The sequence below is a fragment of the Periophthalmus magnuspinnatus genome, chromosome 24, assembly GCF_009829125.3.
Source record: "Periophthalmus magnuspinnatus isolate fPerMag1 chromosome 24, fPerMag1.2.pri, whole genome shotgun sequence".
Classification (NCBI taxonomy): Eukaryota; Metazoa; Chordata; class Actinopteri; order Gobiiformes; family Gobiidae; genus Periophthalmus; species Periophthalmus magnuspinnatus.
Window position 1 is genome coordinate 3,054,581 of NC_047149.1, and position 16,080 is coordinate 3,070,660.

Genomic DNA, 16,080 nt, shown 5'->3' on the forward strand with positions numbered 1-16,080 from the left:
CATACGACTGAAAGGGTTTTATTCTGCACTCTTCTGTTTTAATGTTAATTTTATGATGATTGTGATTATTTATGTTTTGATTTGTGTGATTTTAATGTCCTTCTTATTCTGTAAAGCACTTTGAATTACCTTGTGTATGAATTGTGCTATACAAATAAACTTGCCTTGCCTAAAAACAACCCAATATTCAGTATTCGGATGGGCGATACATAGAATTTGAAACACTTCACCTCCACTACTTAAGAGATTTGTCCAACTTTTCTATGAGCAGACCACCATAACATCCAGGTCCATCAGAACATCCAGGTCCATCAGAACATCCAGGTCCATTAGAACATCCAGGTCCATCAGAACATCCAGGTCCATCAGAACATCCAGGTCCATCTGAACATCCAGATCCATTAGAACATCCAGGTCTACCAGAACATCCAGATCCATCAGAACATCCAGGTCCATCAGAACATCCAGGCCCATCTGAACATCCAGATCCATTAGAACATCCAGGTCTACCAGAACATCCAGATCCATTAGAACATCCAGGTCCATTAGAACATTCAGGTCCATCAGAACATCCAGGTCCATCAGAACATCCAGATCCATTAGAACATCCAGGTCCATTATAACATCCAGGTCCATCAGAACATCCAGGTCCATTAGAACGTCCAGGTCTACCAGAACATCCAGATCCATTAGAACATCCAGGTCCATCAGAACATCCAGGTCCATTAGAACATCCAGGTCCACCAGAACATCCAGGTCCTCAAGTCATAGTGACTGCTGACTCCCAGACTCAGCCTTTGCACAGTCTCCTCATACAAAGGCCTTAAAGAATGGAACAAGCTCCAGACTGCAGCTCTCCTCTGACCTGAGGGACTTCTCTTATAATGTTTGAAAATTCCTTTTGGAGAGTCAGCTCTGTCAACACTGACTTGCATGTGGAGCTTAAATGGTCATTTTTGACATAATATTTGAGTCATTTTAAAAGTGTAAATGTGGAGTGTGATGTTTTTAAATAAAAGAACGGGAGAATGCAGGTTTGATTGTAAATGGTTGGATACTTAGTGTATTTTAATTGTAACCTGCCCTGGGACTGTGGATGGAAATGAGCTTTAGCTAAATCTGCTAAAAGCATCTCTTTAATGAGATTAAAGTGTTTGCACACGGTCCCTGTTCAAATAAACCAATAAATTAAACTAAACTAAAGAGGGAGTATTTTACTTCTATGGGGCATTAAAGAAGAGGTAACAACGTATTAACGTTTTATTTCACTTAAATTTTTGATGCCTTGAGTCCCTTCTCCCTTTGCTCTCTGTGCTAATTCACTCCCCCTTCAGAGCACTATCACAACACACTCAGCTGCATCTCAATAATGAAACTACTGCACATCACGTTAGGTTTGTCAGGTTGCTGTGTACAGTTTTGTATCATGTTTTTGTATATTTATGGAGAATTGTCGTGTGGGAGCATGGGTGATGTAGGCTTGTGGGCGGAGCCTTGTACAGGCTTGTACTGATAACTGTAAGGCTGGTTTGAATAAGGCCCACTGTGGGCGTGTACGTCACAGTGGGCATGTACATGCGTGTACGTCACAGTGGGCGTGTACGTCACAGTGGGCGTGTACCTCAGAGTGGGCGTGGACCAGTGAAGGTCAAATGAAGGTAGATCGACAAAATGGCGTCTTGAAAATAAGTGATTAAAGATTAATCAAACATGAATCACTCCAAATACAACTCAGGATGAGGAAATGGTGAAACATCTTTAACATTTGAAGAAGAACTCTGATTCAGCTCACACAGAGGGAAGTGCATTGCCCAACGACACAAGGGAAATATCAGTGGGATATGAACACTAATGTCATATAGTGCTTCTTTGTTTAAAACTGCACTGTGTAACTTTTGGTCAAAGGTCTCTCGCCTTCTAGTCTCCATGGAGATGCTGTTGCTTTGCCTTGAATGTTGATCTCCATGGAGACAAACAGTTAACAGCACCAGTTCAAGTTACAGGACAGATCTATGGAGACGAGAGCCCGCAAGAATGTATGTTTCTCAAAGTGGGTTTAGCTTTTGAGCTACACAAACATCTGGAATGGAATCAAATAATGCAAGATGGATGTGTTTAATGTCGTACTGTGGGACATTTCAGCCAAAGCAATAACATCCCCATGGAAACAAGCGGGTAGCAAATCCCTCACAAGAAAAGTTAATGCCTAATATTCTCAAGTACAGACAAACTCACTGCTCTGATTGGTCAGTGTCTGTACTGCTCTGAGTGACAGGTGGATTGGACCAATCAGAGAGAAGTGTGAGCTCTCAGGGGAAGCAGACGTTCACTCACCTGCTCAGGGAATCAACAGGTTTCGTCATCAAAATGTTTTATTTTGAATAGAACTGGTTGTACACATGAGTCCTGTGACGATACTAAAAGGTCAGACACAATTTTGATTCTTTCTTTAGACAGAAACATGAGGATCTATTCTTGATCTTGATTCTTGATTCTTTTCACAACCCCAATGTTCAACCAAAAGATGCAACGATACGACACAGATGACGTAAACAATGGAGTCCAAAAGTGCCCAAAACGACTGAACTTTCAAAGCTCTGTGATAATGAAGACACCACGAACAGAATTCCACAAATGTTCTGAATAATTCCAGTTCGACCAAAAGAAGCAGATTTCCTGGAATTTTGCACATGGATTTGACTCAGTAGTGTTTGTGTGGTGCGTTCCCAGTGTTCCAGGTGAAGGATGACTGAGCTCCAGAAAAACAATGAAAAAAACACAGGAGGAATTTGAAAGAAAATGATGCTAAACTGACAATAGAGATACAGTGGCCCTTAAGGACAAACCACACTCCCTAATGTGACCTTCAACAAACAGGATGCACAACACTGGTCCAGGTTTAGTCCTTGTTTAGTCCTGGTTTAGTCCTGATTTAGTCCTGGTTTAGTCCTTGTTTAGTCCAGGTTTAGTCCTGGTTTTCTCCTGGTTTTCTCCTGGTTTAGTCCAGGTTTAGTCCAGGTTTAGTCCTGGTTTAGTCCTGGTTTAGTCCTGGTTTAGTCCTGGTTTTCTCCTGGTTTTCTCCTGGTTTAGTCCTGGTTTAGTCCTGGTTTAGTCCAGGTTTAGTCCAGGTTTAGTCCTGGTTTAGTCCTGGTTTTGTCCTGGTTTTGTCCTGGTTTAGTCCTGGTTTTGTTCTGGTTTTCTCCTGGTTTAGTCCTGGTTTAGTCCAGGTTTAGTCCTGGTTTTGTTCTGGTTTTCTCCTGGTTTAGTCCTGGTTTAGTCCAGGTTTAGTCCTGGTTTTGTTCTGGTTTTCTCCTGGTTTAGTCCTGGTTTAGTCCAGGTTTTGTCCTGGTTTAGTCCCATATTTAGATCTTGCCTCAGACCTATTTTAGTTTAGTTTAGATCTACTTTAGTCCCTGTTTAGTTCCAAGTTTAGACCCATGTCAGCCCAGGTTCAATCCTAGTTTAGTCCTGTCAGTCACCTGTTTGTCTCCATGGAGACAGCATGATATTGCTGTGCCTAAAAAGATGCTGTGATACAGTATCACTGTGATACATTAAATGCCAGACTGTGGAACACTCCAGTAAAACAATAACATCTCCATGGAGACAAGCAGGTGGTAGAAAAGTGACAATAATAACAGAGCCTCAGGGTCACAGGGAGAGCAGCGAGCTGGACATGATTTATTGATTGATGTTATTATTATTTTGGGCCAAGAAATGAACTATGAAGTTTCTTTTAAAGTGAATATTCTGCCAAAAAAGCCTCCACAAGTGACCAGACCTCGGGGAGGTGTGGCCCGACCTTTGGGAGGCGCGGCCCCACCTCAAGGAGGCGTGGCCCGACCTCCTGGAGGTACGGCCCCACCTTGAAGAGCTGAACGCTGTGGGTGACGTCTCACTCCCTCAGTTCATATCTTTAGACCTCCAGTCTTTTGTGCATTAAAATCATTTAACTGAACTACTTCACCACATTTCACTAATAATAAGTTTGGACTTGTGTCTAAAGTAGAAGTGCAGTGCTCTGATCTTTGTTACACTTTAAAGTCTCAGAGCGAGTCGTTTTACTGTCGACCAGACACAGCTGACACCAGGTGCGCTCATGACTTTTAGCTTGTGGTGTGCGGTCTCTTCGATGATTCTCCTTGTGATTGATTCTCATCTGATTCTCCTCGTGTCTGTGGTCTGCTTTTTTTTTTTTTTTATGTTTCAGACTGAAAAACCCTGTGGTGTGTGGCTTTATTAAATATTTCACTTTTGAACTAAATCAAATCTGGCGACAGATGATAAAAAACTAACTCTAGTTTCACTTTAGCCCGACACTGAAAAACTGTGTCTACACAAAATCTTTTCAAAATGAAACCAATTTAAAACAGAATCAGTGTAAATGCCTCCTCCTCCTCATATTTACTCCTCCTCATGTCTATTCCTCTTTCTCCTCCTCACATTTACTCCTCCTCCTCACATTTACTTCTTTCTCCTCCTCACGTCTACTCCTCTTTCTCCTCACATTTACTCCTCTTTCTCCTCCTCACATTTACTCCTCCTCACGTTTACTTCTCTTTCTCCTCCTCACGTCTACTCCTCTTTTTCCTCACGTTTACTCCTCTTTCTCCTCCTCACGTTTACTCCTTTTTCTCCTCCTCACATTTACTCCTCTTTCTCCTCCTCATGTTTCTCTGGTTCGACTATAGACTCAGGAATTCAGCAACAAAATACAACAAAATATAAAATACAATTGTTCATTTTCCGTTCGGGACAAAGTTTTTTTTTGCTTTTTGCACAAAATGTTTAAAATTTGCAGCTTTTAAAAAAACTTTTTGTCCAAATCTTCACAAAATCTGAACTTTCGAAAGTCTCTGGAAAATCTGCCTCAAATCTGTGAAAACAAACAAAAACAGTCATTTAACAGTTTACTTCTGAATCTGACATGTTCTGAAACATTCTGAATATGAAACATTCTGACACGTTTCAGAAACATTTTGATGATGAACATTTGTAAACCTTCTGTTGTTTTGTAAAGAGCAAAGAGTCTCATTTTTGGACACAATAAAAAGTTCTTTAGGCTTCTCTCTCTCTCTCTCTCTCTCTCTCTCTCTCTCTCTCTCTCTCTCTCTCTCTCTCTCTCTCTCTCTCTCTCTCACTCTCTTTCTCTCACCTTCGGAGTGGGTCCTGTTGTTGAAGTCCTGGTTTAGTCCTGGTCCTAGCTCCAGACTGGAACCTCTACTCTACTTTTGTGTCTGAGGAAAGAAAGAAAAAAAGAAGTGATAAAAGACAGAGAGAAAGGCATGACATGTGAAAAGAGGCAGACAGGGAGAGAGGGGGAGCTAGAAAAAACAGACAGATGGAGAGAGGAGGTTTAGGGAGGGAGAGAGAGAAAGTGAGAGCAAAGAGGGAGGGAAAGACAGAGAGAGCAGAGAGGAGGGAGAGAAAGAGAGCAGAGAGGAGGGAGAAAGAGAAAGAGCAGAGAGGAGAGAGAGAGAGCAGAGAGGAGGGAGAGAGAGAAGAGAGGAAAGAGGGAGAGAGCAGAGAGGAGGGAGAGAGAGCAGGAGGAGGGAAAGACAGAGCAGAGAGGAGGGAGAGAGGGGGGGAGAGAGAGCAGAGAGGAGGAAGAGAGAGAGCAGAGAAGAGGGAGAGAGAGCAGAGAGGAGGGAGAGAGAGAGAGCAAAGAGGTGGGAGAGAGAGAGAAGGGAAAGAGAGAGCAGAGAGGAGGGAGAGAAAGAGAACAGAGAGGAGGGAGAGAGAAAGAAGAGAGGAGGGAGAGAGAAAGAGCAGAGAGGAGAGAGAGAGCAGAGAGAAGGGAGAGAGAGTGAGAACAGAGAGAAGGCAGAGCGAGAGAGAGGAGAGAGAGAGCAGAGAGTAGGGAGGAAGAGAGCAGAGAGGGAGGGAGAGAGAGTGGATGAGAGGAGGCAGAGAACAAAGAGGGAGGGAGAGAGGAGGAAGAACAATGAACTGGACAAAGTAAAAGAAGAGACAGGACAAATAGGCACGAGGGGTTATAAGAGAAGGATAGACTGAGCATATAGAGAGAAGGAGGGAGAGAAAGGACAGAGAAAGGAAAGACAGAGAGAGAACAAAGAGGAGAGAGAGGAGCAATAGAGAGAGGAGATAAGGCAGAGCAGCGTCAGCTCAGATCATAAAGATAAACAAGAGAAATGAAAGTTTTAGATCCAGACCACACACACACACACACACACATATACAAACACACACACACAGATTCAAACACACACACAGAGATTCAAACACACACACCCCTACAAACACACACACACCCCAACACACCCCCACAGATTCAAACACACACACACACCCCAACACACCCGCTCCTCACACACACACACACACACAGATACAAACACACACACACACACACACATATATATAGCTATATATATATATATATATATATATATATATATATATATATAGAGAGAGAGAGAGAGAGAGAGAGAGAGAGAGAGAGAGAGAGAGAGAGAGAGAGAGAGAGAGAGAGAGGGATGGCTATATATCCACAGACCACACACACAGATACAAACACACACACACAGATACAAATACACACACATATATCTATAGCTATATGTCTATCTATATATTTCTATATCTATCTATCTATCTATCTATCTATATATTTCTATATCTATCTATCTATATATATATGTGTGTGTGTGTGTGTGTGTGTGTGTGTGTGTGTGTGTGTGTGTGTATATATATATATATATATATATATATATATATATAGAGAGAGAGAGAGAGAGAGAGAGAGATACTTATAGATAGATATTCCATCTTAAAGTCTCATAGAAGATGTGAATGCAGCACTGAGGGCGATCCCTACCTCAACCATCACAGAAACCAATGAGCCGCAAGAATCAAGATACCAGCAGGAATCATAAGCCAAAGGAGGAGATACAGACCACAGATGTAAAGACCCGAAAGTTCCTGACCATGTATGCAAACCCAGCACCCTGAGACTGTACGTGAGCCGTAAGGAAGGAGGCCAAGGACTAGTGAGTGTGAGAGCCACAGAAACATTGAAGATCCATAAGTACATCAAGCATAAGGGCCCAAGAGATGACAAGCTCAGTGAACATCTCAGACAGAGGGTTGTAGAGGAAGAGGTGCTGGAGGAACCATCATGGAAGGACAAGCCCCTGCACGGGATGTACCACCGGAACATAACTGAAGTGGCTGATATCAAGAAATCCTACCAGCTTGAGAAAGCCAGACTGAAGGACAGAGGCTCATCCTGGCTGCACAGGAGTAGGCCTTGAGCACCAGAGCAATAGAGGCCCAGATCTACCACACCAGACAAGACCCAAGGTGTAGGCTGTGCGAAGAGGCCCCTGAGACAATCCAGCACATAACTGCAGGGTGTAAGATGCTGCAGGGAAAGCATACACGGAGCGGCATAACCAAGTGGAGCCAAAGTGTACAGGAACATCTGTGCAGAGTATGGACTGGAGGTCCAGGTGGGAAACACCTCCAAAGGTAGTGGAGAATGATCGAGCCAAGATCCTGTGGGACATCCAGATACACACTGACAGAATAGTGATGGACCAACCAGACATTGTGGTGGTGGATAAACAACAGAGCAAAGCCGTTGTGGTGGACATCGCAGAACCAAGTGATGGGAACATCACGAAAAAAGAACATGAGAAACTGAAGAAATACCAGGGGCTCAAAGAAGAGCTGGAGAAGGCCTGGAAGGTGAAAGTATCAGTGGTGCCCATGGTCATTGGAACAGAAACATGCAGAAAAGTGCAGTACTAGGAACAGCAAGAACCCTTAAGCTCCCAGGCCACTATATACACATATGTACACACACACACACTCACACACATAAGCACGCATGCACACACACCCACACACACCCCAGCACGCACGCACGCATGCACACATATATATATATATATATATATATATATATATATATATATATATATATATATATATATATATATATATATATATATATATATATATATATATATATATATATATATATATATATATATATATATATATATATACACCTCCTCTGCTCTCCTCTTTCTCCCTCTGCTCCTCTGGTCTGGACTTGGCTCTCAGTTCGAGTGGAGGTTATTTTTAGTGTTTTTATTACAAGTCAAGAGCGGAACATGAAATGAGGTTTAGAAAACAGAGCAGAGATTATTTTATCAATCATCACCGACAGCCTGCAAACCCTTTCCCTCTGGATTCAGTCCTGGTTTAGTCCTGGTTTAGTCCTGGTTTAGTCCTGGTTCACTCCTAATTTAGTCCTAGTTCAGTCCTGGTTCAGTCCTGGTTCAGTCCTGGTTCGGTCCTGGTTCAGTCCTGGTTACGTTCTGGTTTAGTCCTGGTTAAGTTCTGGTTTAGTCCTGGTTCGGTCCTGGTTCAGTTCTGGTTTGGTCTGGGTTAAGTTCTGGTTTAGTACCTGCAGTGTGGTTCTCTGGTCGCTGGTTCCACTTCACAGATGGTGGGCTCTGGACAGGCCAAGAACTTACAGGGGTCTGCTCGGTCAGCTGAGGAACAGGAAGCATGTCAAACTGTGAACGGTAATGGGCTAGAATCTCATCTGCTTCCTCTTCAGTGTCATGAACCAAATCCCCGAGGTCAGTACGCAGTTGAGCTACATAAGACCATGAGACTTTGTGCGACAGGACCGAGCAGTGTGGCCGCGAAGGAGATGAGGGAATAATAAATAAATCATAAATAATATGACCATGACCTGAACCATGTTCTAAACCTGCGGCTCGTTCACATCGCTCACATGTTTGTTCATGTTGTACCATGTGACCGCTCTAACCAATCAGCACTTGAGCTTAGGTCGAGCAGACACAAAGCATAGACAAAACAAAGGATTAAAAAGAGCTTTTTCAGACAACAGATTTTGAGCTGAGAAAAAGTTTATAATCTGAAAATAATTACCACAAAATTGGACCTTTGCAAAAGTGGAAGGTGCACTGTCAGTCCCTGTCAACTGAACATGAGCAGTTTGTGATTACATTGTGCTCTATGAGAAAAATCCTTTCTGGGCAGGAGGGATTTTTTTCGTTGTACCAATGAGTGGACACTAGTCCAACTCGACAGAGCTCTAAGCAGAAGGACCCTCCAGTTATTTAATAGATCCATGGGTGTTCCCCAGGGTTCTGTTTTGGGTCCTCTGTTATTTTTATTATATATTAATGATTTAGCCAATGCTTCAATTTGAACTAAAATCTTATCTGCAAAAATCACAGTGTTTTTTACTCTCACTAGGACTTGCACATTCTCATACGTATGTTATCGGCTTGGTTCAAGGGCAATAAACTCAACAACTCAACAGAAAAATAAAATAAAATACTTGTACTGGTTTAGAAGAACCTTCCTCTGTAAAATTCCAAACTGAAAATATTCCCATTACGAGTTATGGATCTACGTCTCCAAAAGCCTGTTGTGAATAATCTTTAGTGCAGGTCACAGACACTCTTTTCAGAAGCTGTTCTCCCAGGAAAGAGTACTGACTCTTTACCAAGTCAGCCAACTGTTTGTCTTTAATATTGACATTCATGTTTATCCAACTGCTACTGGATGTCTCATTAGAACTCTTTACTCTCACACAGCACAGGCTCAGATTAAAGTTCTACAGAGGGTCTAAAGTCCTCCTCCTTTAAAGAGTCCTCAGTGTCAGTTTAATGTTCTTTGTAGTGTTCTTTACTGTCACAGGTCCTCAGGTACTGACCCCTTCTGATCTCATCTGGCCCCTCTGACCTTCTCCTAAATCCTCTGACCTCCTCTGATCCCCTTTGATGTCATCTGACCCCTCTGACCTCCTCTGACCCCCTCTGACCTTCTCCCAACTTCTGTGACCTCCACACTCTTACAGGACGGGAGTGTTTTGCCCAAAAGCACAATGACAGCAAAGAAATGTGGGTCAATTTTTGGATCAAGATCACAGACTTAAATTCAGAGACTTAAGAGGCAGCACATCTTTGTCTCTGTTTCTGTGTCCTTGAGCAGCACACCTTTGTCTCTGTTTCTGTGTCCTTGAGCAGCACACCTTTGTCTCTGTTTCTGTGTCCTTGAGCAGCACACCTTTGTCTCTGTTTTTGTGTCCTTGAGCAGCACACCTTTGTCTCTGTTTCTGTGTCCTTGAGCAGCACACCTTTGGGTGTAGGATCAAATCTATATGTCAGTCCACTCCAGACATCGCTCCATTTAAAACTGCTGATCCTCTCTCTCTCCCTGTATACATTTGTGTCTCTCACCCACTGACTGTCTACCTGCTCTCTCTCCCTCCTCTCTCCTCCCCCTTCCTTCCCTGCCTCTCATCCCTCTCCCCCTCCTCTCACCTTTCTCCTCTCTCCTCCCTCCCTTCCTCTCTACCTCCCTTCCTCTCCTCCCTCCCTCTCTCCTCTCCTCCCATCCTCCATCTTTTCTCCCTCTATCCCTCGCTGCCTCCCTCAACTCTCCTCCCTCCTCTCTCCCTCCTTCCCTCCTCTCTCCTCCCTCCCTTCCTCTCTCCCTCCTTCCCTCCTCTCTCCTCCCTCCCTCTCTACTCTCCTCCCTCCCTCCCTCCCTCCCTCCCTCTCTCCTCCCTCCCTCTCTCCTCTCCTTCCTTCCTCCCTCTCTCCTCTCCTCTCCTCTCCTCCCTCTCTCCTCTCCTCCTCTCCCTGTGAGTGGTTGTGGGTCTGATTTCCCTGGGGCGTGTGTCTTGTTTATGTCGCTCACATTTCTCGTCACAGACAGTCCTCCAGAGGGCGCCGTCTGAGTCTGGGACATGAATACAGATGAGCCCAAGGACTGGACCAGGACTAAACCAGGACTAAACCAGGACTAAACCAGGACTAAACCAGGACTAAACCAGGACTAAACCAGGACTCACAATTTTCATCTGAAACAACTTAATAAAAGAAACCAGTCAGCTGACTTCTGCGTTAGAAAACTGCGGTGTCCAATGGGAGCAGACATCGCTGTAAACGCTGTCAGCGCCCCCTATGGACAGCTGCACATCATGTTAGTGAGCAGTCCATTTTTTTCATCTGACTATTCGACGCTGACAAATCCTACGAGTATCACCGATTAAGATAATGTCTCTCTCTCTCCCCTCTCTATCTCTGTCTCCTCCTCCCGTCTCTTTCTCTACTCCTCCTCTACCTCCTCTCTAGCTCTCTCTCTCTTCCTCTTTCTCTCTCCCTCTCTCTGTCCTCCTCCTGCTTTCTCTCTTTCTCATTGTCCTCTCTTTCTCCTCTCTCCTTCTCTATCTTTGGTTTCCTCTCTCCTCTCTCTCTCTCACTCTCTTTCTCACCCTCCACTCTCTTTCTCATTCTCCTCTCTTTCTCTCCTCTCTCTTTCTCTTTGTTTCTCATCTCACCCCCCTTTCTCTTTCTCAGCCTCCTCTCTCTCCTCCTCTCTCTTTCCCACCCCCTCTCTCTCTCTCTCTCTCTCTCTCTCTCTCTCTCTCTCACATACCCTTGTCAGTTTTTTCTTCTTCTTGTTAGCCTTTTAGAACACTTTGATATCTTCTCTTTTCACATTTTGATACTCTGCAGGCACATCACCCTGGAGGTGTTCTACATGTATGTGTATGGCGAAATGTTCAGCAATTACCATGGTGATATAATGCACACATTAGCAAAAACTGTATAAACATTTTAAGATAGTCTGAAAACACTTGAAAGATCCTAATTGTATTTAAAGAGCACATTTTCATTTTCCTATGATCAAAAAAGGTGACTCAATGAAAAACTAATGCTAATGCTAATGCTAATGCTAACTAGCTTGTGACTATAATGTTATTTGAGAGGGACTTGTTTAAAAGCACAAATCAGCTCATGTGTAGTAATTCTGCTCTTTATGTTCACAAAACAGAACAGAGATTATTTTATCAATCGTGTCTGTGTTTAAACAAAACAGTCTAACTTGAATAAGACAGAGCAGTGCCTACAGTTAGCATCATACCCTCAGGGAGTGTTAATGACATCAGATGCACAGGATCAATAAAGTGTTTTATCTAAATCAGCTGTAATATTTTTCTAAAATGACCTCTGACCTGGCTCTACGTCCAGCGAGCGGCGGTCGATGACGATGCTCCGCCTCCTCGCGGCGTTGGCACAGAACTCCTCCAGAACGTTCTGCACGGCGGCCGTCACGTTGTACGGAACCCAGCGAGTGAAGCTCATCTTACTGCTCACCACCACGCTCCCTCTGCTGAACGACAACACCTCCAGAGCACGGAAGCCTGTCAGGTTATCCTGCAGGTATGGGAGGAGCTAAAGGAGGAGGAGAGAGGAGGAGAGAGGAGGAGAAGGGAGGAGAGAGGAGGAGGGGGGAGGAGAGGGGAGAAGAGAGGAGGAGAGAGGAGGATAGGGGAGGAGAGAGGAGGAGAGGGGAGGAGAGAGGAGGAGGGGGGAGGAGAGGGGAAGAGAGAGGAGGAGGGGGGAGGAGAGAGGAGGAGGGGGGAGGAGAGAGGAGGAGAGGGGAGGAGGTGAGAGGAGGAGAGAGGAGGAGAGAGGAGGAGAGGGGAGGAGAGAGGAGGAGGGGGAGGAGAGAGGAGGAGGGGGGGGAGAGAGAGGAGGGGGGGGAGAGAGAGGAGGGGAGGAGAGAGGAGGAGAGAGGAGGAGAGAGGAGCAGAGAGGAGGAGAGAGGAGGAGGGGGGGAGGAGGGGGAGGAGAGAGGAGGGGGGGGGAGGAGGGGGGAGGAGGTGGACAAGAGGAGGAGGAGAGAGGAGGAGGAGAGAGGAGGAGAGGGGAGGAGGAGTGAGGAGGAGAGAGGAGGAGGAGAGGGAAGGAGAAAGGAGGAGAGGGGAGGAGTGAGGAGGAGAGAGGAGGAGAGAGGAGGAGAGGGGAAGAGAGGGGAGGAGAAGAGAGGAGAAGGAGTGAGGAGGAGAGGGAAGGAGGAAGGAGGAGAAAGGAGGAGAGGGGAGGAGAGAGGAGGAGAGGGGAGGAGGAGAGAGGAGGGGAGGAGAGGAGAGAGGAGGAGAGGGAGAGACACAGGGTGAGGGTGTGAGAAAGGGAGAGAGTAAAGAGTTTATTTAAACTGAAGAGAAGACGATGAACTTTGTGCTGCTGTGGATACTCCCAGTGATTAGACAGACACTAACCATAAACCAGCAAAACAAATGTGACAGGACGGGAGGGCATCTGACACACAGGGATACAGGAGGACGGGAGGGCATCTGACACACAGGGATACAGGAGGACGGGAGGGCATCTGACACACAGGGATACAGGAGGACGGGAGGGCATCTGACACACAGCTGCTGCGCTTTTGTGTCCTGAACAAATTCTGTTTCTGAGTAGATCTGTGTCGTCTTTGGTCTCTTTGGTCTTGGCGACAAAAACATCCATTAAAAACAAACAAAGAAACCTCCAAGGACTCAGATGAAAATGACACGTCTCGTCTCTGTCAGACACAGAGCCTCACGCTCCAGGACGGCACTGCGTCCAACAGACTCAGACTGGTATCAAAAATCAGATACCAATCCAGACTCAAACTGGTGACCAAACTAGATCCTCCTTTGAACAATTATTGATACTAAAAAAGTCCCACTGACAGGACAGAAATGAACCGTATACTCACATGGACCACTATGAACCTACTGCATGCTGAGGATTACACACATATACACATGGGAATACAACACAAAGTACAACAATGTAGAATGTTAATATAGAAAATCACAGTACAGTGGTCCCTCGCTATATCACGGTTCACCTTTCGCGGTCTCACTGTATCGCTGATCTTTTTAGTGCAATTCTACACGCTTTTTCACAGTGTATGAAGGTGCTTTGTGTTCTGCGTCCTGATTGTCTAAGGGACTGTAGACCATTGTCCATCAGTCTCCTCTCTGCCGTATCTCCTGTACAGTACAGAATGTGTTCAGACAAATTTACATAAATGTTGAATCGCAGTGTGACTCTAAAGTGCTGTATGTTTGCAAGTTTTCTCCCCAACTAAACCCACAATGTCGATGAAACATTCTGCACCAACACATTTCACAAACGCTTTAGACTTATAAGTGTTTCTCTGCATGAAGAGATGCCTCTGTGGATACCGCTGGAGCAGAGTCAGGCGAACAACACATTTAAAGTGATCATCGAAGTTTAAACAAGAGAGAAATGTGAGAAAATGTTAATGCCTGTGTGAGAAAAGTGTATAAAGTGTGTGGTGAGGGGATTTACAGTTGCAAAATATATAGAATAATTGTAAAAAATAAAGCTGACTACTTTGTGGATTTCGCCTATTGTGGATTATTTGTTGAACATAACCCTCATGATAAACCAGGGAACACTGTATATTGTGTAAAGAGAGTGTTTTTATTATCAGTATCAAGCATCAAGTCTATTCTTTAGTATCAAAATGGAGTTTGAATTTTATTTTGGTGACGACGCTGCTCCTCAGGACTGAGCAGGGCTGGGCCTGGGCAGAATTTCAATGGGAGACCACTGGGAGTACCAGGTGTTCTTGTGACCTTAGGCAAGACACTTCACTCAATCTGCCTAGTGAATGTGGTGTGTGAGCGCTGGTGCACGGGGCCTCTCATGTGTCAGTCCGCCTCAGGGCAGCTGTGGCCACAGTAGTATCACCCCAGAGTATGGAGCGAATGAAGAGTGTACCAAAAGAGACTCTGAGTGTGGAACAGCCCTGTGTACGACCAATGCAGTATTATTATTTAATCTAGACCTACTTCAGTCCTGGCTTAGTCCTGGTTTAGTCCTGGTTTAGTTCTGCTTTAGTTCTGCTTTAGTCCTGGATTAGTCCTGGATTAGTCCTGGTTTAGTCCTGGATTAGACCTGAATTTGTCCTGTTTTTTTCCTGGTTTAGTCCAGGTCTTCTGAGGTTGAGTGTAGCCCTGTGAGCCACATCGGGACTGAACCTGTGACCTTCACTACTGCGGCCAGATAAACCAGTAAGCACCAGTACTACAGTCACAATCACGTGGCTGTTTTATTTTAGAATATTTGGCTTTAAATATAAAATATGTTTCCGTGTACTGACTTTAACAGAAAGTGAAAGAGTGATCCATCTTCATCAGAGCTCGTTACAGGTTTAAGTGAAACCAGTTTAAATGATCCTGACTTTTCTACCTAACTCAAGAACTCAAGAACTCACACTGTAGAACAGGACTAAACCAGGACTAAACCAGGACTAAAGCAGGACTAAACCAGGACTAAACCAGGACTAAAGCAGGACTAATCCAGGACTAAACCAGGACTAAACCAGGACTAATCCAGGACTAAACCAGGATTAATCCAGGACTAACCCAGGACTAAACCAGGACTAAACCATTACGAAACCAGGACTAATCCAGGACTAAACCAGGACTAAACCAGGACTAATTCACGACTAAACCAGGACTAAACCAGGACTAATCCAGGACTAATCCAGGAGTAAACCAGGACTAAACCAGGACTAAACTAAAACTAATCCAGGACTAAACCAGGATTAATCCAGGACTAACCCAGGAGTAAACCAGGACTAAACCATTACGAAACCAGGACTAATCCAGGACTAAACCAGGACTAAACCAGGACTAATTCACGACTAAACCAGGACTAAACCAGGACTAATCCAGGACTAATCCAGGAGTAAACCAGGACTAAACCAGGATTAATCCAGGACTAACCCAGGAATAAACCAGGACTAATCCAGGACTAATCCAGGACTAATCCAGGACTAAACCAGGTCTAAACCAGGTCCACCCCTGGTCTCACCATCTCCCTGAATCTGCTCTCCAGAGCTTTGTACTCGCTGGAGGTCTTGTTGAATAGATCTTCACTGAAGTCCAGGTTTGTGACTCTCAGACTGAAGAAGACCACAAGCTCTGGAGCTCTCTGTGATGATGTCATGGTGGGTGTGGTCAGGTAAGACAAAGGGGGCAGGGTCACACTGTCCGCCATTTTGTCCATCTCCAGAGCACTGCCGTCCTCCTCCTCTTCTGCTGTGGAGAAAATTGAACAGTACAGTGACATCAGTGAATCTCAGCTCTGTAGTTAGAATGTGACACTCATGGATCATTAACTTATGATTTATACATCACAATATTCATCTAAAATGACTTAATAAAAGAAATAAATTTGCTGACTTCCACATTAG

The 16,080-nt window shown here is 44.6% G+C and overlaps 1 protein-coding gene across 1 annotated transcript in view; it reads right to left on the bottom strand.

Moving 5' to 3' along the window:
• Positions 1-261: 261 nt before the first annotated feature.
• Positions 262-16,080, bottom strand: part of LOC129457411 (interphotoreceptor matrix proteoglycan 2-like) — a 37,480-nt gene continuing 21,661 nt past the window's right edge. The window contains exons 13-17 of the mRNA XM_055232383.1: positions 15,699-15,925; positions 12,035-12,254; positions 8,438-8,525; positions 4,834-4,876; positions 262-759 (exon numbers count right to left, since the gene is read on the bottom strand). Coding sequence (XP_055088358.1) covers positions 262-759; positions 4,834-4,876; positions 8,438-8,525; positions 12,035-12,254; positions 15,699-15,925 — 1,076 coding nt within the window. The remainder of the gene's footprint in view (positions 760-4,833; positions 4,877-8,437; positions 8,526-12,034; positions 12,255-15,698; positions 15,926-16,080) is intronic.